This window comes from Gadus morhua, chromosome 9 (genome assembly GCF_902167405.1).
Source record: "Gadus morhua chromosome 9, gadMor3.0, whole genome shotgun sequence".
NCBI lineage: Eukaryota > Metazoa > Chordata > Actinopteri > Gadiformes > Gadidae > Gadus > Gadus morhua.
In genome coordinates, this window is record NC_044056.1 from 24,469,305 (window position 1) to 24,497,270 (window position 27,966).

At 42.7% G+C, this 27,966-nt stretch overlaps 3 protein-coding genes and 1 long non-coding RNA gene across 12 annotated transcripts in view; 3 read left to right on the top strand and 1 right to left on the bottom strand.

Annotated features, from left to right (window-relative positions):
- Positions 1-2,750, bottom strand: part of c1qtnf13 (C1q and TNF related 13) — a 3,488-nt gene extending 738 nt beyond the window's left edge. Inside the window, exons 1-2 of the mRNA XM_030365539.1 lie at positions 2,642-2,750; positions 1-1,563 (exon numbers count right to left, since the gene is read on the bottom strand). The exon at positions 1-1,563 is cut by the window's left edge and continues 738 nt beyond it. Of these exons, the coding sequence (XP_030221399.1) occupies positions 446-1,563; positions 2,642-2,678 (1,155 nt within the window). The 5' untranslated portion in view covers positions 2,679-2,750 and the 3' untranslated portion in view covers positions 1-445. The remainder of the gene's footprint in view (positions 1,564-2,641) is intronic.
- A 721-nt stretch (positions 2,751-3,471) lies between these two features.
- ube2na (ubiquitin-conjugating enzyme E2Na) lies at positions 3,472-10,537 on the top strand. Its single transcript, XM_030365540.1, has 4 exons — positions 3,472-3,622; positions 6,452-6,698; positions 8,997-9,137; positions 9,382-10,537. The coding sequence occupies exons 1-4, from the start codon at positions 3,593-3,595 to the stop codon at positions 9,426-9,428; spliced, it is 465 nt and encodes a 154-aa protein (XP_030221400.1). The 5' UTR covers positions 3,472-3,592; the 3' UTR covers positions 9,429-10,537.
- Positions 10,538-14,832: 4,295 nt separating this feature from the next.
- LOC115551235 (uncharacterized) lies at positions 14,833-16,195 on the top strand. The gene is made up of 3 exons (XR_003978003.1): positions 14,833-14,949; positions 15,360-15,480; positions 16,015-16,195. It is a non-coding gene; the product is annotated as an uncharacterized LOC115551235 (long non-coding RNA).
- A 1,548-nt stretch (positions 16,196-17,743) lies between these two features.
- Positions 17,744-27,809, top strand: nudt4a (nudix (nucleoside diphosphate linked moiety X)-type motif 4a). Of its 9 annotated transcripts, none has more exons than XM_030365111.1 (8): positions 18,061-18,186; positions 22,562-22,681; positions 23,029-23,084; positions 23,210-23,269; positions 23,577-23,687; positions 25,051-25,095; positions 25,261-25,348; positions 26,584-27,809. In XM_030365111.1, the coding sequence occupies exons 3-8, from the start codon at positions 23,037-23,039 to the stop codon at positions 26,832-26,834; spliced, it is 603 nt and encodes a 200-aa protein (XP_030220971.1). In that variant the 5' UTR covers positions 18,061-18,186; positions 22,562-22,681; positions 23,029-23,036; the 3' UTR covers positions 26,835-27,809. The 9 variants fall into 9 exon arrangements, with proteins under 9 accessions (XP_030220973.1, XP_030220970.1, XP_030220971.1 ...); XM_030365109.1 differs by lacking the exon at positions 18,061-18,186 and adding an exon at positions 20,252-22,392; XM_030365112.1 differs by lacking the exon at positions 18,061-18,186 and adding an exon at positions 20,252-22,359.
- The last annotated feature ends 157 nt before the right edge of the window (positions 27,810-27,966 follow it).

Here is a 27,966-nt window from a genome sequence, read left to right on the forward strand (position 1 = left end):
ACAACAGGTATTTTATTCAAGGTAAACTAAAATTTCAAATACAAAAGAAAAGGCTTCATAATGTAGGCAAATCTTTATGTTACTGAAATAAATTCTAAAGGACACAGGATGCTATATCAGTGATATTGACTCAGAGACTTTTTGTTAAGTGTACGCTAATAGGTTGGTATTTTTTCACTATCAAAAGCTGTACAAATGTAAAATACAAACAAAAATAACGTAACTATTTTCAAGCCAAAATCCAATCGTCCTTATCATAGAAAACTATACATCAGGGAAAGAGAATATAACAATTTGCCCTACAGCGCCACCTTGTGGTTGGTGAGACAGCATAGAAGTAAAAACATTTACAGTATATCTCCAGTTTTAATAGTAAGTGTAAGTACATGTGGCATATCTTTTAATTGTATCTATTTTGCAGACAATCCTCCATTCTACAATAGACTCAGTTCTCCCGTCCAGTTCCCTTGTCAGAAGCGAGGGTGTGGGCCCGGTCTGGGACCCCCGCCGGGGTGTCGGGGTACACCAGGAAGCCAGAGAAGGTGGTGTACCGCCCCTGGTTACTGTAGACGGCGTAGCGATCGTCCTGCTGGCTGTACAGCCACACACTGTCCCCCTGGCGCAGGGCCAGCAACAGGCTCTGGCTCTGCATCTCCCTGCGCTTGGACGTGTCCTCGTCGAACACCATGGCCTGTACCTCGCCCCGGCCCGTCATCAGCTTGACCGACACAGCCCTGCGTGGGTGCTTCCCTACAGTGAACGCAAAATAGTACGCCCCCGGGTAGCCGCAGGTGAAGACCCCTGACGTCTTGTTGAAGTGGCGCCCGATGTTCACGTACTCCACGTCAAAGCTCAGGGGCTTCTTCTCCTTCTCTTCTCCGCCGCTGGAGCTCTGGCCCAGGGAGGTGGAGGTCCGGGCCACGGAGAAGGCGGACCTCGGCTCCAGCTCTGGGGCCTGGCCATGGTGCAGGCTGGACCCTGGGTCGGCTCCCTGAGGGGGGCACTCTGGGTGGGACGGCCACGGCTGGCCCAGCTGGTTGTGGTTGTTGTAGTGGCTGGCCGCCGTCACGTCGGGGTAGACCAGGTAGCCGGAGAAGGTGATGTACGGCCCCACGTTGCTGTAGAGCGCATACTGCGCGCCCTGCTGCAGCAGCAGCCACACAGTGTCCATGGCCTTCAGTGTGATCATCAGGCTCTGGCTCTGGACCTTTCTTCCTTTCTTGCGGTAGTCATCGTACGCTATGGCCTGCACCTCCTCCCCGTTCTTCACCAGTATGACGGACAGCATCTTCTTGGGGAACTTTCCTACCGAGTAGGAGAAGTAGTAGGCGCCGGGCACCCTGCAGCGGAAGTGGCCTGTGTCGGGGTTGAAGTCGCCCCCCGTGTTGACCAGAAGCTTGTTGAAGGTCACCGCCTTCTGGCTGCCCCCGACCACACTGTTGCTCCTGGTGGCAGAGAAGGCCGACTGGAGACCGCTGGTCCCCGGGGGGACATGGAGGGACAGGACTGACCCCAGGCAGAGGAGCATGCTGAGGAGCCCGGCCAGGTACCAGGACGCAGCTCCTGGAAGGGCCATAGAGAACTCACTCGTTAGCCATGGGGTTATTATGAAGATTAATATGAAGATGATTACATATGCATGGAACAAAATAAACAGAGATATGAGGTTTAATAAAAAAGTGCATAACCAGGATTGATTTTGCAATGTGTTTTACTCCTCCATCTTTCTCTTGTATGAATAGTAACTCCATAGTAACTCCATACCAATAAAACAATGTCAAAGGCCAAAGTTAACCACTACATGCCCGAGTCTGAGAAAGTGTGCCTGAGTGCTATAGAACTTAAAGCTAGCGGCCGGTGGAAGCAACAGCCCTCTTAATTCAGCTGATATAGGCTGTTCTCTGTGTGCACTGAGAGGCTGCACTGGATTACACGCTGGTTCATCTGTTCCTGTGTGTGGGAGGACAATGGAACCTACCGGGTAACGGTGGGGGGGAGGTGAGGGGAGCCCAATACAATACAAAAGGTAAACTTTTAAACGTTGAATATTTTTTATTATATCTACTTAGTTTGTGTGTGTATCTGTGTGCTTTTGGGTGTCTTTGCATATTATGTATCTTTATTGTAAATATCAATAAATAATAACTCAGATTTTATCCCCACATTATTTTACTACATACTACATGAGCTGCTTTGTTTAAACATTAAGAGCGATGGAAAGTGCCAGCAAGACCGTGATATGGTGGCTACACAGTTTTAAACATCTTAAAATGTTAATCGATAATGGACATTTTTTGACGTATCAAGGAAGCGAACATGAGCTGTGATTTAATGCTTAAAAAGATTTTAGAATCGCAACCAAAAGTTTTCACATGCTGCCTGTAATTATACATTTTTGATTCAGCACGAATTATCTATGTATAACATCCCCCATAGTAAGACACTGATGTTATAACAAAGGTAATGTTAGTTAGACATTTTGGATATAGGCCTACACAACGTTTCGCCATCTAAAAGAATGTTAACAAAAATAAAAAGTTTCTTAAACAATACTTTTTTTCTATATAGTTAAGCAAATAATTCTATCAATTTGTAATGTAATTCTTACAGATTATACTTTTACTCCCTGTCTGAAACCTACCTGTTCGGTTGGTTTGGTGCAGAGAATGCTTGTCCATAGTTGAACCCGCTGTAGCCTACTTTAATAATCTCCAGCTAGGTTGGTGCACTGCTGAGGTACTCAGCCTAAATAACCATGAGATATGGCCTCTGCTTTTACTGATATGTCAGGAGGAGGAGTCCCAGAATCCTACGGCTCACATTCTGCAAACTCAACCGAGTACACATCTGTGCTACCACAGTGCCCCCCCCCCCCCCCCCCCCCCCCCGCCCCATTTTAATAACAAGATTGGACTGTCATAAGGCAACATAGCTAATGCAACAATTATAATTAAATAATAAATACTAATAAACAAATACTACCGAATACTAACAAGTGTTTATTAATTAAGCAGGCATGATTACAATGGGAATAGTTAAACACTCAAACTCTATATTATGAACTACAGAGCATACTGTCCATGCTCTTTAGTTCATAGACAGTATATAGTATATACTGTCCATGAACTGAGTAAGAATAGACTTGTTCACATATTAGATTCACATGAATGATCCCAGGTAAAACATAAATATAATAGAAACTGAAGACACGTTTCAAGAAAACAAAAACGACATGCACAGATGTTTGGTAAGTCACACACATTTTTGGAAAGTCACACACAGTTTGGTTAGTCACAGAGTTTTGTCAGTAACACTTTTTTGGTAAGTCACACACATGTGTGGTCAGTCATACACGTTTGGTCAGTCACACACATGTTTGGAGAGTCCCACACATGTGTGGTCAGTCACTCACATCTTTGGTCAATCCCAAACATGTTGGGTCAGTCACACACGAAGTCATCACTGCAGAGGCTGCAGGGAGCTCAGCAGCGGACCAATCAGCAGCGGTCATGACGCAGAGACCGGAAGCCGTTCCGCTGTCAGCCAAGAGGAGAAGCACTGAGGACGAGCCGTGAGAAGACTTAAAGACAAGATGGCAGGTCTGCCCCGCAGGATCATTAAGGTACGTTACATACACGTCTGGATTATATACGGTATTCTTTTGTGTTTCAGACCCGACGCGGATCACTCTGTTAATGCTAACACGTTAGTCTGCAGCTAGCTGCTAGCTAGAGACTCGCTTTAGCTACTTCCGCTTCGTCCCGTTTCCTTGCTAACAGAACAGGATTAAAATACACGAACGCGTGGTTCATAGGACTGAATTGGGGTTTGGGTCAGAACGATATTTTCTAAATATAAGTGTCAAGCAAAAGGATGCATATTGCTAAATATGAATGCTAAATGAACAGGTAGCCTAGTGAGCTAGCTGGTTTGCTAACAGCTACACGCTAATGTAAGCTAGCAGGGTAACACTAGTCCTCCAGTGATCACAATACTGCAATACTCGGCGACCAGCTCAATGTGGGATATTGTCCTGTTAACTGAATTGTATAATCAGATAATGTACGATAGCTGGTGGGACAAACCCGACCCCCCTGTCGGGTCCGACCTGCCGCAAGGCCTCCGCTTTGTTGGGCCGCGGGAGCGCGCTGCTCCCGGGGACCCGCTAACCCTCACCCTCTAACACCCTAACCTTAACCTGGGTATCATACTGAGGAAGAAAGACTCACTTTTAGTATAAACACACTGTATTATTGAAGAATAAAAACACACTAATGCTGAATAATAAAAACACACTTTAATACTGAAGCATAAAAACACTTAAATACTGAAGATTAAAACCACTTTAATACTGAAGAATAAATACACTTTAATACTGAAGAATAAAAACACACTTAAATACTGAAGAATAAAAACACACTTAAATACTGAAGAGTAAATACTCACTTAAATAGTGAAGAATAACGAATAACTTTAAACATGATGACAAGACTTCAAACAGTCCTAGGGCTTTGTACTGAAGAATAAAGACTCACTTAATTAAACATAACTACAAGACTCAATTGAGCCTTTTAATGACATGGGTAATTTAACACTGGACATCTCGTCCATATCTATCTTCACTTATGACTTATATACTTATTACTTAATAACATTGCAGGGGTTAATCTAAACCGGGAAAGAGGGGCGCTGCGCCTCCTTGTTTCAACCCAGCGCCTCCTTGTCGAAAATTTTAAATTACTTAAAATCTCCCGGAATGGAGAGCGAGCGAGCAAGACCGCGCACAGGAGACAGACGTGCTCCTAACCGCGTTCGCATCTGTGTAGCTAGCGCGCAGCACAACAGAGAGGGATCTAGAAACTGTGCATGATGCAGTGTGCACGTGAGCCTCAGGCGCCTCCTGATTGGCCTGGATCGGTAAGTCAACCAATCAGTTTACAGTGTAGGCGGGCTTTTATCTCTTCTCCCGAACCAAATTTATCAGTTCAGTGAATCTGAGAGTGTCTGAGAAGAAAGAAAATATAACGTTTGGTGACTTAGTTTACAGTGTTTTTAAAATGTCGTGCCGCGGGGTGAAGAAAAGCAAGGATTGTCTTGCAAATTTTCAAAAGCTCCGCACCGCGGAAGGGGGGGGAACTCCCCCCCCCCCCCCCCCGTCAACAATCGCTCCATACCCCCCCCCCCCCCCGCCATTGATGTTTTCCCCCTTGTGAATTTTTTCTAGAAAAACCCCTGACATAGGATATAACTTCAGGAGACTCCCCCCTAAAGGCACTCGCCTGTTCCAGAAAGCCACCAAAACCTTTGTCTTTATTTCTGCGTACCCAAGTTCCTGTCAATCTCATAACGATCTTCAACCTTCTCTGTAACACATGTCTGATCATGACAACGACAACAAGGTGGCCCGTTAAATACACGCTCAAGACCAGACCAGAGACAAGAAAATTATATCCTAAATAAAATTCAGACGTCCGCCTTAAATCCACGCATTGACCTATACGTTTCACCCAGTCACTTTTCTAAGAACTTCTCAGTTAGATCGATGTTTTCTGTTGTTAAATAGATTCCAGGTGAAAGCCTTTATGTAGGCAAAGGGTGGTACACTCAGGTGGTAGCACAGCCCAACACAGTGGGGTGGACCTATATCAGGTTTGGTGGGGAAAGGTAGGCGGCTGGGAGCCTGCCGAGTGTGTGACCCAGGAGCCCCCCTCCTGTCTGTGTTTTCACTGCATGGTTTTGTCTGTGGGTTATCTGAAAAATGTCAGGAATCCTGCACACAGTTACGTTCGGGAAAACTGGGAAGCAGAATGGTTGGCCAGCACAGTTTGATGTTGCTCTGGTGGCTTGTTATATAGTATATCATCTTGAGCCCTCAGAGTTAAGTGTAACAAGGGGAACGCCAACATGGCAAGTGAGCATTGCTTTTTCATACCTGAATGAACCACAATAACCATGGAAGTAAAAGTTATACTGCCTCAATACTCACCCCTCTGGGGTTTCTGCTATGTTACCTACAACTCATTTAATTCAATCATGATCTCATTATCAGTATTTAATGAAGTGGTTCTGTTTGACCAAGCTTGAACTCACAGACTGTCACAGAGTAGGGGCACTCGGACCAGATACTAAAGTTAAGTTTCTTCTTTTTACCGTGTTGAGGGAAACGACAATCTGAGGTAGCAATGGGCATGTTATTTTTGTGTGACGAGCCAGAAGCAACAGGTGCAATGTAGAGGTCAAATATCTGGCCAACATGGCTGGAATTGTAGTCCAGTTTGCTGCTTTAATTTTGGGAACATTAATGTATAATAATAATAATAACTTTTGGAATGTGAGAAACAACTATTTAACCCAAACATTACTCTTCAATACTGTCATTTCTGTATTTACTTTGCACATTATATCGTCTCTACACAATATTAAGAGTGTGTGTGTGTGTGTGTGTCCTCAGGAGACGCAGCGCCTGATTGCCGAGCCGGTTCCCGGTATCCAGGCGGAGCCCGACGAGGGGAACGCCCGCTACTTCCACGTGGTCATCACGGGGCCTGAGGACTCTCCATTCGAGGGGGGCACCTTTAAACTTGAACTCTTTCTCCCAGAGGAATACCCCATGGCCGCCCCTAAAGTACGCTTTATTACCAAAATATATCACCCCAACGTAGACAAGCTAGGAAGAATATGTCTAGACATTTTGAAAGGTAAGTACACCCTCCCCATCGACCACTACTGGATGCATGTTATTAAGGGTTATACCCTGGCTATGTACCTCTAGGCTGGGGCCATTGATGTATCATATATTGACCCTTTAAGGGAGGACCAGGATTAGACCTATGTTATATGTGTTGAGTTGTGTAACTTGGAACTTAAAAACATTCATCTGGTTCGTCCAATGTAATTGTCCTGCCCTTCACCCCCTAACATCTGGGGACGCAAGGAAAAAGAAACCCAACCGAGGAACCTGAGACGACTCCGGATAAACTGCAGTCAGGCTGTATTCGGTGAAGGGCACCTTGTAATCTGCCTGTTGTGTGGAAATGCAGAGGGTGGCTCTGTAGAGAGAATCGGATCCCCTCTGCTCTCCATGTGCCTGCTCACCAAGACGTATTAAGACTGGTTCATGTTGTGGATATGATTGGCTGGGATATTAAAGGGATACTTCACCGGTGGAGATATGAAGTTTATATGAATTAAATAATTCTATGTATTATAAATGTGCCAAAAAAGTTGAAATCTGTTCATCCTAGCCTGGGAAAAGGCAGAAAGAGGTATTCCTCCAACTACCACAGTGCATTGCGCTCGCTGCACTGCCCGCCTGTTTCCGTTTGGAGGGGGAAGGCCCCATGGTCCTAGCGCGAGTGGTAGCGCGGGCAAACATATCCCTGTGATACGTTGACTAGTTTAGACGTCTGCCCTCGTTTTTTCAAACGCATCATTTGTATATTACATTACAGCATAAAAACATTTGCTAATTACAGAAGCTCAGCATATCAAGTATTTGTACTCAACCTTTTCTCCCCAATTGAAATAAGTGTTTATCTTATACAGTAGGCCTACTTTAGTATAACAGCACTTGGTTTAGTAAACAAATCACAACAACCAACATGACTGAAGTTTTATTCATGAAAAAAACGATTTACAAAAATAAAACGTGTAGGGTGCGTTTGCTATCAGTCAAAATAGTCACAGCTCATCTTGAGCATCTACTGTCTCCTGGTAGCCACGGTAGGCCTACTGCCCATCTTGTGCTGGGTAATTAGCTCTGATGGCCTGGCCCACACAGGAAGCCGATACTGTCTTAAGAAAGAAAGGGAACAACATTAGCAAAGCAAGATAAATTATGCCTTGAGTAGCCTATACAGCATTACATGGACTTCAAGCTAACGTAACGTAGCCTATGCTCTACCAATAAGATCAGCCACTGTTCAGATGAGGCGTAAAGCCTGGGTGAAAGGTTACATAAAATGGCCCCGTCCTCGCCAGATTCAGACATTTATTCTAGAAGAAACTGGCATCGCTGAAATTCTCTGCAGCACAGGGACTCTGTGTTAGTGTCAATAGGCGAAAAGAGCAAACCGGCGTGCTCCGTCTCCTCATCCTCTGCAACAGGCAAGGCATGTTCAGCTGCAGCCGCAGCAGCCTCATCCTCTATTTGTGTCAATTCTTCCTGGCTTTATTCTGGCTCGTACACATAGCCCTGAATGTCCGAATCCAACAGTAGATTTTCAAAATCCACTTTGGCTGTTACACATTGCAAATGTGTTCTCTAGTATAGCGAAGCGGTGAAGAAACATGGCGGATTGTGTTTACATCTCGTACGCGAGCTCCCGCCCCCCCTCATTCCTTATTGGTGGGCTCATAAATTTGCGGAACCAGTGTATTATAGTCCTCGGCCCTTCTAGCAGGCAAGCAAAGTTTTACTGAGATGATGTCAAACGCGTCAGTTGACGTCATCTCAGGAGAAAATTGGATCAGGAAAGCTGTGCCACGGGAAGACTGGGTTAGACTGAGGAAAAAAAACTTTTTTAAGATGTTACAACAGCGATTTTATAATGATAGAACGCCGGTTCTGAATGGGTGAAGTAACCCTTTAAGATGAGATAATTATGTTAACATGATTCTGTGATCTTTGTGCATCAATCATAGACACACTGACTTAAACATGGGAGCTGTTTTCTGATAGAGGACACACTGCTGTAAAAATGTTTTCTTTAAATTATATTAACTATTTTATAAATGTTCATCCACGTAACTTTAACTGATGCAACCAAACTGTGTTACTCTGTTGCTTTCTTGCCATGGAGGCAAGCCTTTGGTTCTGTGGTTCCTGTGGTGTGTGAGGGTACAAATGGATTCAGAAACTGAACTTGGACGATCAAGGGGGTCTGAGACCCCTCTTTTGAACCCACCCTTGTTGTGCCACCACAAGCTCCTTTATGTCTTCTCACTAGCGCTCATTGGCTTCTCCTCCCTCCCTTCTCTTGGATGCGTTTCTGAAGACAAGTGGTCTCCAGCCCTCCAGATCCGCACGGTGCTGCTATCAATCCAGGCGTTACTAAGCGCCCCAAACCCTGATGATCCCCTAGCCAATGATGTTGCAGAGCAGTGGAAAACCAATGAAGTTAAAGCCATAGAGACTGGTGAGTGTTGGCCTCCTCCTCACACAGTCCCACACTTCCACCATCCTGCTTACAATGCTTCTTATGGAGACCCCCAATTCCCACCACATTATTAACACACACTAATTCAAACATTTGGCAAATTGAACAAATGACCTAATCTGAAATTGTGATGTGACTGAATTGATAAATCCTGTCAGTAGTCAGGAGTGTGCAGTGGTGTGCCGGGTTCTGTACTTACTCCCTCTGGTGTTGTGCTCTCCAGCCAGGGCATGGACCAGGCTCTATGCCAGGAACAACCTGGACGTGTAGCGGGACAGACCGGGCCTACACCGACAGACGGCACGCCCAAACGCAACTCCTCATGTTCCGCCAAGACCTCTTCCTACTTAATTTGAGTTTAACGGACGTCTTTATTATAAAACAAATACTAAGGAATATACTGTTAAGAGAAACAAGACAACTGCTGTCAATTGGTCATTTAAATGCACACTAGTAAATAAGACGTGTTGTCTTGATTCACTGCTGTTCAGACGTTTTAAGATATACTCCGGCTTCCTTGTCCATTGATTCTTTTTTGTTTTTCAAGCTCTTCTTCAAGAAGCTTGTTGAGAACAAACTGGGGAACCTGCCCCATGTTTTCTGTCTTTACTTTGGGTAGCAGGGAGCAGCGAGGGGTAGAAGCTAAGAAGAGCAGCAGATCTGTTTTATGTTGTCCCTCTTCTGAGTGTCATGGGGCAGTTTGAAGGAGCAGCTACCGGCCCACTAGCTGCAGGCCGCGCGGCCATGGCTCCCCCCAGGAGCCCGGGCCGTCTTAGACGGCGTGGCTTTTTATTTCATCATATCCGACAGGTAACACAGTAACGATATGACTAAACACAACTGAGCCTTCCTCTATCATGATGTTCGCTGTCATCGTAGACCTTTTAATTCAGGCTTCTGACCAGTGTGGGCATTGGGTTGAAGGCAGAGGGCCAGGGAGGGGGTGGGTTTGTTTTTAGCGTGTGTTTTGTTATCATATCTGGTCTTCTACGTTTGGCCTTGTTGTCGCCCTACTAATGTTGCTTACTCTCCCATCACATGCTTACTCTATGATTAATGGTTTTCTTCCCCCACTCATTGGTTCAAGACGTTGTGGTTGGTGGTGAACCTGTTTGAGAGGGAGCAGTGGGCTGGGGGTCCGAGGAATAGGCTGTGACTATAAAGGGGTCAGCGTCCAAACCCCAAAGGATCAGTAACGGCTTTGGTCTCAGCTGTCACGATTGATCTTCAGTTGCAAAGTCTGTATTCAATTTAATGTTTGTAAATTAATTCCTTCTATTAATCTGGGGAAGAAATGTTTCTGCTCTCAGAATGCTATGGAAACAGTCCATCTGCATACTTTTGGTTTCTGTAAATAAAATCTGTTGATTAATAAGAAATTATGGTCGGTGTCTTTTTCTGCATAAATATTTTAAACATGTTTTTAAATTAAGGATGATCAAAGATCGTTAAAAAGGCTATAATACAGTACTTAAAAAAATGATTGGCATGGTTTGAATTAGTTTTCATTGGTCAAAAAGCATACGTTAATGGTACATTATAACCTTTGTGGAAAACGTCATCGGGTCAAGGCGAGATGAAAAGGCGCTTCCTTTCGAACATAGAAAAAGAAAGCGCTGTTAAAAATGAATTCGCCTCACTTTTCCTCACCGACGTCATTGCGCGACGGCGGGTATTGCTGAACTCTAGCGGCTCTAGCGTGATACTACAATTTTCCGAAGATTGACTACAACAAGCGCTCTTTCGATCCATGCGTTCTTCTATTGATTTCAATGCGGTTGTCGCCAATAGTGAGTATCACTTAGGTCAGACTTGGCAAACGGGAATATTTTAGGCCACTTGAATCCCAATTCACATGTGAAAAAAAAGAGGCTCAACTTATGTTGATGTTGAAATGAACTGCCCCCGGTAGTTTTTCTTAAATGTGAGGTTGGCATTTTATTTTATTTCGGTGTAAGCTATAATATGTACGGAAGAGGATTAGGGCCACACATGTAAAAAAAAATTAAGTTCTGACTTTATTCTCAGAATTCTGAGAAAAAAGTCAGAATTCTGACTTTAATCTCAGAATTCTGAGAATAAAGTCAGAATTCTGACTTTAATCTCAGAATTCTGACATTAATCTCAGAATTCTGAGATAAAAAATCAGAATTCTGACTTTGATCTCAGAATTCTGACTTTTTTCTCAGAATTCTGAGATTAAAGTCAGAATTCTGACATTAATCTCAGAATTCTGAGAAAAAAGTCAGAATTCTGACTTTAAAGTCAGAACTACGGGTATCTGTAAGGACTAACCTCCGTGGGAGAGACACTTTGCTTTATGCAGTAGGAGGAAACCTATGGAAAGCCAAGAAGGCCACAATCCGGCCCTAGAATGGCGCGGTAAAAGTGCACGTCCCATAGCCAACTCACCAAGCTCACCAAGTCCAGTATTCAGAATTCAAAGCATTTATTCACAAATACGTTCTATTTTTTTGACAAGCGGAGCCGACAGTCCTGTGCAAGTATGCAAATTAGCCATGTGCGCCAAACAGAAGATAGACGCAATGTATAGAACTGATTGTTGTGCATTGTTGTGGATATGTAGGCTGGTTAGTTGTGGTTGTTTGTGGTCTTAGTGAAACAGCTTTGCCTTGGAGTTGGAGAAGTTGGAGTGATTGTGTGAATGTGCGAGAGAGAGCGCACCTGCCGTGGTGATGTTGGGCTTGTTGTGGGTTTATATGTGATCAATGATGTATCTGTCTGATCGTATTAGCTGTAGATGGATGGTTAAATAATGTCACAAGATCGGTCATACTGCAGGCTCTCATTTGCAAATGCACTGATTGTGTGCCCGTCTCCGATATGCTATATACCTGGCATTTATTCAGTTCATGTTCTTCTGAGTGCGCAAGAATGGTGCCAATTATTGTTGTGTTTGCATTGTAATAAACAACTTTGCCCCTCCCTGTTATAAAATAACGTGCATCCCAACAACTTTAGCCAATGCAGGCTTCTATTGCTTTACCAGTGTGTTTAACGTGTGTGCGTGTGTGTGTGTGTGTGTGTGTGTGTGTGTGTGTGTGTGTGTGTGTGTGTGTGTGTGTGTGTGTGTGTGTGTGTGTGTGTGTGTGTTGTCATGTAGGCTATAGATATAGATTGATTGTCTTGGCTTGCTTGCATCCATTAAAATATTGTAATGTTATGGCCTAGCTGGCTACTGCATATCGAGAACAATCTGGGGATGAGGGCATCCCCGAATATTGACGGGTATTTCGCACACTGCCATCTCAATATGACTAATAGCCGCGGCTATTAGTTCCGTACGGATTCCGTACGGAATTCTTGCACTTTTACCGCGCCATTCTAGGGCCGGATTGTGGCCTTCTTGGCTTTCCATAGGTTTCCTCCTACTGCATAAAGCAAAGTGTCTCTCCCACGGAGGTTGGTCCTTACAGATACCCGTAGTTTTGACTTTAAAGTCAGAATTCTGACTTTTTTCTCAGAATTCTGAGATTAAAGTCAGAATTCTGAGATTAATGTCAGAATTCTGAGATTAATGTCAGAATTCTGAGATTAATGTCAGAATTCTGACTTTTTTCTCAGAATTCTGAGATTAATGTCAGAATTCTGACTTTAATCTCAGAATTCTGAGAAAAAAGTCAGAATTCTGAGATTAAAGTCAGAATTCTGATTTTTTTTCTCTGAATTCTGAGATTAATGTCAGAATTCTGACTTTTTATCTCAGAATTCTGAGATTAATGTCAGAATTCTGACTTTATTCTCAGAATTCTGAGAATAAAGTCAGAATTTTTTTTTTTTTTACATGTGTGGCCCTAATCCTCTTCCGTAAATATGTGCTTAATAACCAGCAATAAATTAATTTATTTCGATTCAAATAATATGTTTCTGGAATTGGTTCCATTATTGTCAATTCCTTCTCTTCTCTTCTTCTGCTTTACCGCGTCTCTCATGAGTCTTGTATAGTCGGTAAAATTCGGCTGTGTCCCAATTCCTAGGACGCATCCTTCGAAGGCTGTGTCACGTTAAAATTGTACCGGGGGCGAAAATTGTACCGGCCTACTTCATCGTTTGTTTACATCCTGACAACCTGCCCGGCAACAGACGACGCGATGCAGAAAACATGTTTCCAAACGACGAAATAACATAATACAGATAGCGGATCGCAATCTGTATTATGATAGATAGCGATAACACTTGTTTTTACTTTATATTTGTATTGTATTTAATTGTTTAATCGAAACAATAAAAAAATGTGCCCGCGAAACGGGCGATCGCGTCAAATGACAAATGTTTTGCCCGCGAAACGGGCGATCGCGTCAAATGACGTTGGAGGGTTCTTGAAACATAATACAGATAACGGATCGCTAGATAACACTTGTTTTTACTTTATATTTGTATTGTATTGAATTGTTTAATCGAATTTAGCTAGTAAACTGAGTGTTTTAAGCAGGTTTCATAGTCTAGAATGTTCAAGAACCTTCCTACGTGATTTGACGCGTCATTTGACACGATCGCCCGTTCCGCGGGCAATTTTTTTTATTGTTTCGATTAAACAATTAAATACAATACAAATATAAAGTAAAAACAAGTGTTATCGCTATCTATCATAATACAGATAGAATCGCTATCTGTATTATGTTATTTCGTCGTTTGGAAACATGTTTTCTGCATCGCGTCGTCTGTTGCCGGGCAGGTTGTCAGGTTGTCAGGATGTAAACAAACGATGACGTAGGCCGGTACAATTTTCGCCCCCGGTACAATTTTAACGTGACAGCTGCATTCGAAGGATGCGTCGACGCAGATTGCGTCACAGCGACGCGCCAAGTGCTGCCCAATTCCAAGGGTCCTTCAAATGCGGCCTACGAATGCAGCTGTCACGTTAAAATTGTACCGGGGGCGAAAATTGTACCGGCCTACGTCATCGTTTGTTTACATCCTGACAACCTGACAACCTGCCCGGCAACAGACGACGCGATGCAGAAAACATGTTTCCAAACGACGAAATAACATAATACAGATAGCGGATCGCTATCTGTATTATGATAGATAGCGATAACACTTGTTTTTACTTTATATTTGTATTGTATTTAATTGTTTAATCGAAACAATAAAAAAAATTGCCCGCAAAACGGGCGATCGTGTCAAATGACGCGTCTAATCACGTAGGAAGGTTCTTGAACATTCTAGACTATGAAACCTGCTTAAAACACTCAGTTTACTAGCTAAATTCGATTAAACAATTCAATACAATACAAATATAAAGTAAAAACAAGTGTTATCTAGCGATCCGTTATCTGTATTATGTTTCAAGAACCCTCCTACGTCATTTGACGCGATCGCCCGTTTCGCGGGCAAAACATTTGTCATTTGACGCGATCGCCCGTTTCGCGGGCAATTTTTTATTGTTTCAATTAAACAATTGAATACAATACAAATATAAAGTAAAAACAAGTGTTATCGCTATCTATCATAATACAGATAGCGATCCGCTATCTGTATTATGTTATTTCGTCGTTTGGAAACATGTTTTCTGCATCGCGTCGTCTGTTGCCGGGCAGGTTGTCAGGATGTAAACAAACGATGACGTAGACCGGTACAATTTTCGCCCCCGGTACAATTTTAACGTGACACATGTCTTCCTTCTTTTCCCGGATTTGAAGGATGCATCGGCTGTATCCTTCACGGCCCAACGTATCCCAAGATCCTTCACGGCCCAACGTATCCGATTCATTGCGCACTCAATCAATGGAGATGGCGGAGAATGGCGATTTAAGTTCTGCATTTAAATGTAAGTATTTGGTTTCTAGTCGCTCGAGTATTTAACGATACAAATGTTAAAAAAACAAGGGCCCTTAAAACTTTTTTCATTAAAGTAATAGGCAATATAAGTAAGGTAACGTTACAGTTAGTGACGCTGTAACGTTAACTAAGAACACCCGTTAAGCCCTATAGTTTCAAATTTAAGAGGTTAAAATGGTTATATTTACCGAAATTGTGGCGATTATATAGATAATTTGCTATTCTGTAACGTTAGATAAATGGACCAACGCGAACACAGGTTGTGGACCCTGGTTTTCAGACCGTAACGTTACAGACGTTGGGATTGATTACACGGTTAACTTGGTTATTTTTCTATTTAAGCTGCTTTTGTTTGGTAGTGTAAAGCAAAACTAATTCTAACATTTGGTTTTGGTTTAGGGAGCCAGCAGCATACTGCTCGATTTATTATATTGAGGGGTGAGAACGATGAGCTGTTCACCGGGGTGAAATACTCAGCAAGTGTGGCTTGGGGGTAAAGAAACAATCGTTTATTTATATCGTAAGTTAGTTTATAAAAATGATTATAGGCCATATCTTCATTTGACCATCTTTTAAAGGTTAGTTAAATTAGCCCTCATTAAACAGCAGGACGGATACAACATCCCCAGAAATCGTTTACTACGATGTCCTATTTTGGGCTATTAAAGAAAGAAAGACAAAAACAGTCACAGCTCGCATCAGTACTAGACAGCACTAGAAAAACACACAAAGAAAAAGGGTGTTTTGACTTCTACTGGTTGTCTTATTATTATGGGCTTCATATAGGATGAGGGCTAATTTAAATGTAACCTTTACAAGATGGTCAAATATATATATTATAAATGGCCTATTGTTAACATGGGCTATTAACATGATTGATAAATGTGTCTCTTGTTTTCTCTGATTAATAATGTCTCTGTGTTTAGGACAATTCTGGAGGAAATAGGCCTGCAGGGGAAGGTGACTCCCCCGCAGGCAAAGAAAAACTTTTGCTGAAATTTGTTTTGATACTGCTCTTGTTGTTAACTGCCATGATTGATTTCCTCTGCCTTAGGATTGCAAGTATCCAGGGTCAGGAGAGGGGGTAGGTGGGAAACCCACTGCTGCCACTTGGCCCTGGTTTTTCCCCATGGATAAGGTATTGGGACAGAGGCATTCCACCAACCCCCCTGTCCTAATTGCCTCCATCCCTGAGAACACACCAGGGCCAAGTACAGCAAGTACAGCAGTGGTGGATCAGGAGGTGGAGGACAAGGATCAGGAGGAGGAAAGACAGCGAGGGCCAAGGTCCAGAAAGAGGGACAGAGAGGAAGACATGTTCCAGGGTCGCTCACTATCTTCCGAAAAGGACTCAAGATTCACCTGTTCAGAGTCCACCTCGACTGCATAGCCACCCTCCCCCTTCTGGCAACCATTGTACACTGTGTTGTATTGTATTGTATTATAGTACTTAACTGTGTAGCAACTGCAGTAGCTGCTATCATGGATGTAACACGGGGAATGGGTTAGCCTAGCGATTGTGGTACTTGCACTTGGTTCTATGAACATCCTTTCTGTACCGACAGCGATATATTGGTGCACTTCTTATGACAAATGTACTTATTGTAAGTCGCTTTGGAGCGTTTGGTGGACAGATAACTTATGTTCTGTTATATTTAACACATTGTTTATTATTATTTACATATTTATTGAAACTAACTTATTTAACTAACTTTTTTGATTAACTATTTATTAAAACCCTTACTAACTTTTCTGTATTGACTAATGTATTCGTATATAACTTATAAAACATATATACAACAATAAAACTATTTACAACAAACATTCATGTGACTATTTACAACAATTATTATAAAACTACTATACACAAAAACATAATGATCAATAATAATTTTTTCGCGATGTCCGGTTTAACTTCTGTTTACTAACAGGTCAGTTCAGCTGTCAGGGTTGCTAGGTGACAGGAGCAGCGCGTGGTCACGCAAGTGAAAGGGCGGTAACTGTGTTACGTAAACCAGAAATGCTCCGTAGGCTAGACCGTCCCATTTCTTCGGCCTTCGGAGTGTCCTTCACGGTCTACGAAGGCCGCATCCTTCGAAGGACGCGGTCTACGAAGGATGCGTCCTATGAATTGGGACGCAGCCGAAAGTTGGCCTGTTGCTTTAAATATTGCCACCGCAAAGGATTATGGGATACCAATATCTCCTTTCCTTTCGTAAAGGTTGCTCAGGACAGGAGTAACCTATGCTAAAGGATGGTTACAGGATGCATCGAGGCACCTTTCCTAAGCAATTTTAGAATTCAACCCACTTTTCCTCCAAGTACTTCTGGGTCATCTCGTTCGGAAAATAAATTTCCTATGCAAAAAAGAGAATCGTAGTGGTCCCTGGTTTCTCTTTGGCCCCTCACTGTGACCCATAGAGGGAGACCTGGTTCCACTGTGGCCCCTAGAGGGAGACCTGGTGCTGTTTCACTGTGTTCCCTAGATGGAGACCTGGTACTGTTTCACTGTGGCCCCTAGAGGGAGACCTGGTTCTGTTTCACTGTGGCTCCCCCTGGAGGGAACAGAGCCACACAGTATCAGTAATGTTACAGCACTGCTTAACCATACCATCTCTACATGAAGTTATATAATACAGGCGCAAGGTTGAACACCTCTGCAACCATACTGGACAAGGAGATGACCACTTGTCAAGTTGTCATTGTGAATATAAGCTCTCATTCCTTTTTGCGGGGGGGCTCATTTCAGCCCTATGATCAGATCCATCATCTACGTCACGGAACTAACGCGCTGACGGGCGCGCGGACCACCTCTTCACCGCACTTCATAGCGCCTCGCCTGTCGTCTCCTCTTCAGTGTCACTACAGCCTCCTGTTGTTACTGAGCAACATCTAGAATATCTAATCTGGAAACATTACAACTGGTCCTGCAGATGCAAACATGAGTCGTCTCCTAGGAATGAGTCGAGTGCAGGTGTCCCATAAGGGGTGAAGATCTGCATGGACGAGTTCCTGGGATGAACCTCACTCCCATCACTGATCAACACCTGAAACTGTTGGTTCTTGTTGTGGGCCGACGCGTTTCTATTCGTCTGGCAGCTGATTTGAATTCAAGACTTTGGGTTTTATGATGAAGTTTAAGTCCAACCAAACCAGGACGTATGACGGAGAGGGCTTCAAAAGACGCGCCGCGTGTCTGTGCTTCAAGAACGAAGGAGAAGATGAGGTGAGCCCAGGTGCTGGAGACCTGGATATAGATCAGAATCAAGATGTAGCCCTGTTTCTAGATGTAGAACTGGATCTAGATGTAGCCCTATATGTAGACCTGGATCTAGATGGTTCTAGATGTAGACCTTCTCCTAGATCTAGCGTTGAAAGTTGAATGATACATCGTTAGGGGACCCATTTCATGAGCCTATAAAAAGTATCACATTGGTGTAATAAAAAAAGCATTGTGAATCCCTGAATGTTGATAAACGCCAGGTAGGGGAAACTGGGCTGGTTAGATCACTTTTCCATCTCAGTTAGTTTTCTCCGTCTAAAAAATGTTTTAATCTGTCAAAGTGTGATTAACTGCAAGCTTGGGATCTCAGCTAAATAACTAGTAAATACAATGTTAACAAATAACCCTTGGTTTTGAGTAACATATGAATAAAGTGGTGTTGTGCACTTGTGCCAACCTGCCCCAGCACGTGGTTGGTTGGCACATGTAAGCGGGGCTGGTTGGCTGACATTTAAGCTTGATCTAGATTAGGGGTCTCAAACTCGCGGCCCGGGGGCCAATTGAGGCCCGCGGGATGATATTTTGTGGCCCCCTACTTGACATCAAAGTTTAGTGTTAGTGCGGCCCGCGCGTCAAACGTACATTTTTGCTGAGTGGCTTGCCACGCTTTTTTATCACTTGTGATAGGGTGACCAGATTTTCACGGTTTTGCCGGGACAGTCCCATTTTTGAGTTGTGTGTCCTGAGTCAAAGACCTTTGGCTGTGACAAAAGCCAAAGGTCGCTAAAATGTCCCGGTTTCCACTAACGGCTATGAAATGTCCCGTGTTGTCGGCGATTACATAGCCAACGTGATCTAATTATAGCCCGATCATTAACTTAGATTGGGTCAGTTGTGCTCTTTTTTTTTGTGGAATACTTGATGCGGCCCAGCCTGACCCAGACTCTACCTCCAGCGGCCCCTAGGTGAGTTTGAGACCCCTGATCTAGATGTTTGTTCTGCAGTAAGACAAAACGCTTTTGGATTGTAATTTCATTTTTTTTTAAATTAAATCGCTTCAGCATACCCCAGGGAATGCTTATTTGAGGGATTTATGGATTTTTTTATGCCTTCAATAATGATAAGGCGTCAAGAGAATACACTCCAAGCAATTTTTAAATGAATACCCTGATAATTCCTGATCACTAAATTAAGTTAATCGACTGCTACCACCATTGCTATTGCAGGACAAAGTCTGTCGAGGTACATTTCAGTATTGAACACTACAAGCACCAGAGTGCTTATGTGGGACAGATGGAACCTAAAGCGTCACATCTCTGCCTGGTGACCACAGCCCGTCTCAATGGCACACCACATGACCCGGGGGCTTCTGGGGTGGGGTGACGAGTGCGAGGCTCTGTGCTTAACACCCACTGACCTACTGCAATTTATAGAAGCAGGGTGTAGGCCCGAGCTGTCCCCTGACAGATTGACTTTCTCACTGGCATCCAGCGGCTTCTTCCAAACCATTAGGTCAATGGTCGCTTGGATATCGTCGGATATTGGTGTCGAGAATATCTTGCAGTTGAAAATAATATCCGAAATTGAGAGATAGGTGGTCAGAGATTAATAAAATATACTTGATTTGTTCTGCCTTATAATGGGGCCTGTAGGCAGGATGAACTCCTGGCCCAATGCCAGGAGGACTATATAATTGACTTGTCTAAAGATGTTGTAGACTACACAATGGGACAGGGGCCAAGCAATAGGCCTTCAATGAAATCCATGTGCGAATCTTGATGTTGTTCGTCGTCGGCCTGCCAGCTTTACATTTTCCCTGATCAGCTCTGGGTCAGAGTGGTGACATGTCCTGCACAGGAGCTGTTGGTGTGATTCTCCTTCCTCAGACCCATATGTTTCTCTCTGCTCCCCTCTGGCAAAAAAATGGATTAAAGCTTTTGACAGTCTGATAAATTGCACCTTCGAGCCTGTACATCACTAGCCTTGTGAAAAATGGGACATTTTGTTTATTTAATAATAAAAAGGCTGAATTTAAGAAGGACCTGTGAGGCCATAATTCGATATTAAAATGAATTGGTGTCGATGAACAAAGATAATTAATCCTGACTTAAAGAACACCCAGTTGACATCCTCCTCTCAATGTTTGTGTACCTCTGTGAAGGCTGTCTGCTTGAGATACTTCCACAGCTGCTGGTCCACAGGTGGTTTGTGTTTCGTGGACTGGTGTTTGGGTGTGTTACATGTTGTCTAGAGGCGGTGTGTGTTTCCTGGTATTTGGGTGTGTTACATGTTGTCTAGAGGCGGAGTGTGTTTCCTAGTATTTCGGTGTGTTACATGTTGTCTACAGGCGGAGTGTGTTTCCTCGTTTTTGGGTGTGTTTCATGTTGTCTAGAGGCGGTGTGTGTTTCCTGGTGTTTGGGTGTGTTACATGTTGTCTAGAGGCGGTGTGTGTTTCCTGGTGTTTTGGTGGCTGGCCCTCTGGACTCTGTTAAGCTGTTTTGGTTTTCAAGCAGAAATGTAACTGCTGATCCAGTGTTTTTTGTTAAGCTTGTTTGGCTGGCTGGGTGTGCAGAAAAACATCCCGCACACACACAAACAATTCGTATTCACAAAGTGAATATGACTTGTTTGTGTGTGTGTGGAATGTTTTTTTGTCTCTGTGTGTAATTCTAAATAAGGACACTGGTTGTGATAGCATTTACCCGTTGTGTGTAGTTCTTCTGGCGACTCTGGCTACTTGTCTGTAATTTATTTGTAATTATTGACATTGTTTTGCTTAACAATTATTGTTGGCCTTGTTTGCTTGTTTTCCAGATTAATTATGAATTATGTTAGTAATAAGAGAAGTTGAGTAGTTTATTGACATACTAAAACCTTGACATAAGTCCTTGATTTATGTGAAGATGTTATGTGAAGATCTCCATATTCTCACTCACTCACTCAAACCTGTACAGTTCATGCAGTGTCGAAAGGGGGCGGGGTCCGGACTGAGCCGTGATCAGCCATACTCATCTTGCAGTACGCTTCCGTTGGGGTACTGAGACGTCTAAAAGGGTGCCAACAAGTTTGAGCTACACACGCCGTCCGTTGATTGGTAGACAGAATCATCACTTCCGTGCGACAGGAGGATAACGGCGAAAGCTCAGTTTATTGAAGAAAATGTTCCGCAAATTTTGACGTCCTTCTTGGACGTGCTACATTGTTGCTCTTTGTTGTGTGACAACAAGAAAAAGTGTGAGGTTAGTTACTGCAGGCTGGGAACGATGTGTGTGGGTTTGCAATGTTGACACTAGAGACTGGTAGATCTCGGGAGGTTGGCTACTTGAAAAGTAGATCTTGGGTCCAAAAAGGTTGGGCACCGCTGTAGAGGTTCATAGAGGGTGTAGTAGTTTGGTGGTAGTTGTACTGTGTAGAGGTACATAGAGGGTTGTAGTAGTAGTTTGAATAATGAAAGTATCGGTATTGGTATCAATATCGGCGATTCTGATCTGGTATTACTTGGTATTGGATCAAATCGGCCACCGCTAAACAAATCTACGAGTACAAACCAAACCTACGAGATTAAAATATGTACCCATTGTTGAAGGGATGAGTAGGATGGGATGTAAGCTAGTACCTTCATGAGTATAAACCTTTTGATGACAGATAGAAATGCCCTCCCACCGTGGTGTTGCACTCAATGTGTTGGAGAAGCTGAATCTCTCGGACATCAACATGAACGCAGAGCTGAACCATTTTCTAGATAGATTAAAACTAATACAGCGGTGGAGTGAGCCTCACTCAGTCTGTACAGACACGAGCTTGACTCCATTGACTGACTAACTAGTAGAAGCAGCATCATTTCTATTTAGCAAGGACTCTACCAATCCACATTATCAGTGGTCTATAACAGGGCTAGGGTTAAACTATATCACAGTCCGAACCAAGGGGAGTATTCGCGCCCACCTCAATAAGTGCGTAAAACAGTTCGTTTGCGCTCAAACTTGACTTTCGTAACAGTGTGACGCCAGTGGGTGCAGCTAACTTCTCGGGGGTGTGAATTTGCCAACACATGCGCAAAGCATTCGACCAATCGTAACAGAGTGGGCGTGCTGACCAATCACAGCAGACTGCTACTCGGGAGGGGGGCTTAAAGCGACTTGATACAAAACAGACCGTTTTGCAGAAATGAAGCGTGTGAGTATAATAAGGGGTATTTCTAAAATACAGGTATGTAACCCTATTCTAGGACTACCCAAAATGCTATTATTATCCCTAAAAAAAGCATAATATGGTATCTTTAAATTAACTCTTATTTGTGTAATTACAAGACTTAAAAAAACTTTTGTTTGGGCTTGGAGGATCAGGCCAGTTATCTGAAGGTCTCGTTGTGCCGCAGGATCTCTCACGACCTGAACCTGCTCCCAGTGTCTCCAGCCACATCTCCAGACACCAGGACCTTAAGATCGCCTCCAAATCTCCTTCAGCATTAACCAAACAAGACATCTCATTTAATTTGGTCAGACGGAAACTTTGGTCAAGGGTTACTGTTGATTTTTTTAATGTTCCTTTCTAATTTGCTGCTCTACTGGTGATATTTGCTGATATTTCCATCATATTGCCCACAGTGCCTGTCCCAAGTGGTTATGTCAGAGTTCCTCTTTGGAGGTTATATCTCAATGTCTACTGCAGTCATGTGACCCCCAATAAAGCAGATCTAACACCATTATGTTTGCTCTGTAATCGTAATTATTTTATTTCCAATGTATTAAAAGTAGTTTGCTCTGTCAAAGAGAGCGAGGGTAGCTGCCGTTCACACCTTTCTTTTTATAAATGTTTGCATCTGTATGGTTCTATGTTGGGCAGGTTATGCTATGCATTCTACCTGGGGGAAGGACACCATTGTACATGTGGAACTCAAGGTATTGAATGTACATGTAAACAGCTTCACCTAGAATAACAAAAATATGGACAGTACCCAGAAGGGGAAATTGTTACATTGATGTTTAAACCAGCATATGTGTGATCTGCTGTTCTTCCTCTGCAGTACATACTGGACCTGGTCGATCTAAGGCTGATGAGGGGTGGAATGGGGGACAAATATTTTGTACTGCAGTTTTTTACTCATATATTAAATTAATTCATGCAAACTCTGTATTCAAACGCACAATTGAATTCTATGTAAACGTTTTTCACCCACAAACACAAAGATGTCTAACTGCAAACCTGATGTGTAACTGCAAATTCAATCTATTGTTCAAATATTTTTTACAGATTCACACACTTGAATGCATTGACACAAAAGGTTTTCCCACATTTACATATGGTGTTACAATACTTTGACCCCAATCTGATTCACTACATTGTCTGGGGTTGCCCTTCTCTCAGAACCTGAGGATCTTTTCTGCTCGCAGGTGCTGCTAGTGAGCAGCAGTCGGCACCCAGACCAATGGATCGTTCCAGGGGGGGGCATGGAGCCGGAGGAGGAGCCTGGCGGAGCCGCCGTCAGGGAGGTGTATGAGGAGGTGAGGAGGAGACAAACATGGAACATACAAAGATGATGGTCAAAACAATCAATATTTAGGTTTTGTTTGAACTACTACAGTTACCTGATATGAGATAATAGGTAAAATATATAACGATATGCATGTGTGTGTGTGGTTTAGTTCTTCTCTTGGGGACAGCAGTAGCTGGTGTACTCCAGAGTGTTTAGAGATGAGTGGGCTAAGAGGCCCCAGCTGGGACATCAGTGTGCTGACAGCTTTAAGTTATGGAGCTGACCTTTAGAAGGCCTGTCCAGTTATACAACGCCTATGTCCTCTTAATGACAGACGTCCCTGAGTAGGATTGTACTGCAAAAATGTACAGGTATTGTTTTAAGTTATATAAAAATTAAATTTCTTATATTTTTCCACACCTTGCTGAAAAGTAGGTACAAGAAACCTCCTCCCCAAGAATTGTTTTATACCTTGTTACTACTTGGTTAGTTACTGAGTAAGCCTTCATCACAGGTGTAATCCCAGACGTACATCGCAGCCATATCGAATGCTGCCGGCTGCCGCCCCATGCTGCGTTAAGAGAACAAGCCCGACCTGGAAACTGATTTTAATGCGTGGTTTTAATGTGAACATAAAAATTAATAATTTTGATTGGTTGAGAAATGTAAACCGTATAGTGCTATTTGGCCAGACCAGATCCCCTGTTTACTTTGGATTGTTTACAGTCCAGTCGTTGCCTCCGATATGGCGGCCTTGTTGACGTACGAGCCAAAGGCCAACGTGTCTGTGTCTATGTGTCTATATGTATGTCTATGTTTGGTATAAGTGAGGGAAAAGGGGTGAACACAGGTTTATCACATTACGTAAATTAGGGGCTGTTACATGCCTACAGTACAGACCCATAATTAACTTAACGAGCTGCCTACCGCCGTAGCTCATTAACCGTCTTTGTGATAAGGTTTGGGAATTTTAGGCATCCTATATTATGACTTATTATATATGTTTAGTTGACTTATAATTTGTTATATTCGGTTGAATCATTATTATATTATTATATTATGTTAAAGATAACCTATCTTCTAATTTGAATGGTCTTGTGTAGCAGAGGAACCAGAGAATAGATCTAACCCAGACCTCATGGCCACGTTGCTGTTCTCGTTGATTTCGCCCATTGTAAATGCATCCCCGTGGCCGTCTGTCTGGTCATAACCTCATAACCTCCTGGTCACAACAAGCTGTGTTTTTCACATGATCAGACGATCCTTGGCACCCAAACTGGGACTTAGGGTCCAAGAGGAGATCAGGAGCCCAGACGCCTGGAGGACAGAAACCTGAAACCCAACCGGGACTCTCTCTGTATAAACGTCTGTTTTTCTATCTCTCTATGCAGGCTGGGGTAAAGGGGAAGCTTGGAAGACTGCTGGGAGTTTTTGAGGTCAGTAAATCATTTTCAGTTATGGAAAGTATAAACTGGCATATAGTAAATCATATGGGGTCAATCAATGGGGTTCCAGGTAAAGAAATTTGCCTAAACCGTTCCATCTGCGCTCACACTGGGTGCAGATGACTCATACTGTAGTCCTCTGCTTGCTCTCATTAGCACAACCAGGACCGGAAGCACAGGACCTTCGTCTATGTTCTCACCGTAACGGAGACGCTGGACGACTGGGAGGACTCCGTCACCATCGGTACGGCCTCTTGTCACCTCAACATTCAGATTCAGATTCAGCTTTATTGGCCAGGTTTGCGAACAAAGGAGGAATTTGACTTCGGTCCCTTTGCTCTCTATGTACAACACTCAACATTTAACCTATTGTTAATATATAAAAAAGAAAAAACACAAAACACAAAACAGTACAAAAAAATAAATAATAATAAACATAAATAAACAGTTAAGTATACAGAATAACAATACAATAGATAATAATAATTATAATAATATAATAAAATAGTGGGTGGGGGCTAATTCTGAACGTTCAACAGAGTGACGCTTGGGGAAAGAAGCTGACTTTGTGTCGGCTGGTTTTGGCAAACAGTGCCCTGTATCGCCTACCCGAGGGAAGGAGGTTGAACATTTTGTGACCAGGATGTGAGGGATCTAGGGCGATTCTTGTTGCCTTTTTCCTGACCCTGGACTGGTACAGGTCCTCGATGGTGGGAAGGTCAGCTGCAATGATCTTCTCCGCAGCCCGTATTGTCCGTTGCAGTCAATAGAGCTGTTGGTCTGAGATTATTTACATTTTTTTACTTAATGCCTATGAACTCAGCAAGTGAAGACTTTAAATATACCCATTCAACCATATAAATAGAGTTTAGCCTGTTGTGAGGGCAGCCATGTTGGCTGTAGACAGTTGTTGTGGTCACCCACACCCAGCAGCCCTGCCTAACCCTCTCTATAAGCTATGGGCTCTTAGTGTATTTTGTTTGTTTTCCATAACACTTACTCTAACAGGCTAACGCTAGTTCACTATCGTGTGGCAATTTATATTTTAGTTGTCACCCTCAAGCAGACCCTTATTCAAATCACCACTTTTAAGGGGAAAGGATAATCCTGCTTTTGATGTCATGTAGCCTTTAAGTTAACCCGTCCTAGCGCATTATATATTTATATATGATCGACATATCAAATATGTCTTAGTTTAATTATCCCAATACGAGCTTAACGGTGTGAAGGGCTTCAGTCTACTTTTCTGCCCATATTGTATTATTATAAGTTTTATTAAGTTCAATATATTATAATACCTTATTTATTCCATACTTTGAGTTAAGGTCTAGTTAGTAAAAAGGCTCCTGTGAATGTGGGGGTCTACTGTCTAGGTCTCTGGTGGTCAGGTCCCTTTGACTAGATCTTTTTCCAGCAACATGAAAATGTGAAGAGAAATGGAAATAGCTTTTGTCCTTGTTCACATTCTCGTTCTAACAGGAAGGAAGCGGAAGTGGTTCAAGATCGATGATGCCCTCCAAGTGCTGCAGAATCACAAACCTGTCCACGCAGAGTATCTGATCAGACTCACCACTGCGGCCTGTGGCGCCCCCTGCAGTCCGAGCTGTGCCGACAGAAATGGCAATAGCCCTGTATCCGCCCTGACCCACAACAGCAGCCCGCACCACGGCCTCTCCACGCATATAATCGATAACACAGAAAGCCACCAAGCAGGACTTAACTGGACATAGCCTATGTAGGTCTTCAAATGCAAATATTGTCTCTTGAAAATATTTATTTACTATTTTGACTTTGGTTCAGTTCATCTAAAACCTTTCAATGTTTAATACAAACATACATACTATCACCTTTATTAGCTATTACAACACATTCTTCCTGGAAAAATCAAGTGTGTAGAAGAAAATGTGAAACTCGATATTGTTTTGTAAAGGTCCTATGTTTGAAGTGTAATGCAATATCATACAAAGCATTCAAATTCCTATGCAGTCGCTCTTCTGATAACTCACTGCCAGGTAGTGGCTACAAAGGGATGCATTGATACAATCAGAAAGGGTCTATATGAATGAATTTAGCAATGTAGTAAGTAAGTAAGCAAGTGAAATAACACAGCTTTTTTAAGACAGTAAAGGTTTTATAAGTTAAAGATGTGTACACTATATGTGAACTTGCTGGATTTTTCTTGGAAACATAAATCTATTTGAGATTTGTAGTTGAAATGATATTAGGCTGATCTCTATGTCAGAGCTTTACCATTTCAGTTTGAATTTGAGTCGATACTTTTCTAGTTCGATATGGAGCAGAACTATGGGGAAGAAAAATAGCTTCAGTTTTTTTAATGACCTCATTTTTGGTAAGAAAATTAATCGGGGAAAAAAGACCAAAGTTATAACAGAAATGTGCCTTTTGATTACAAAGTGCATTATTATGAAAAGCCAAGAAATACCTATTTATAGGTTAATTGTGGTTTAAAGTGCCTTTTACTCTGTATTTAAATGTGTTCTGATCCATCACAACGTTTTATATTGAGAATATATTTAACCATACATTAACATTTTTGAAATATGAACCATGAAATGGTGTAAGGCCTGAGTTTACACATTCCAGAGGAGAACGTAATAAAGGATGGGATGACGTCACCGGGTTGCATTATTGTAATTTTGCTGGTTTTATTAAGTATGATATAATAATAAACACATGTCAACAAAGCAATGCATCACTTCATGGTCATTTAAATATTGATTTAGTAGAGGTAGTGGTAAACAGGTGATGTATATAATATTTATTCACGTATCATGCCTTTCTTCAACGTTTTCTTCTTTCATTTGGGTGAGCGCTGAGGGCTTGGTCCTCACCAGTCCTCCC

Bases quoted from the DNA above. Each gene is read 5' to 3' on its own strand.
- ube2na (XM_030365540.1), top strand. From the start codon at position 3,593: ATGGCAGGTCTGCCCCGCAGGATCATTAAG. The intron at 6,699-8,996 runs GTAAGTACACCC...GCGTTTCTGAAG, and splicing joins ATGTCTAGACATTTTGAAAG to ACAAGTGGTCTCCAGCCCTC. The intron at 9,138-9,381 runs GTGAGTGTTGGC...TGTGCTCTCCAG, and splicing joins AGTTAAAGCCATAGAGACTG to CCAGGGCATGGACCAGGCTC.
- nudt4a (XM_030365108.1), top strand. From the start codon at position 23,010: ATGGTTCTATGTTGGGCAGGTTATGCTATGCATTCTACCTGGGGGAAG. The intron at 23,270-23,576 runs GTACTGCAGTTT...TTCTGCTCGCAG, and splicing joins GAATGGGGGACAAATATTTT to GTGCTGCTAGTGAGCAGCAG. The intron at 25,349-26,583 runs GTACGGCCTCTT...TCGTTCTAACAG, and splicing joins GGAGGACTCCGTCACCATCG to GAAGGAAGCGGAAGTGGTTC.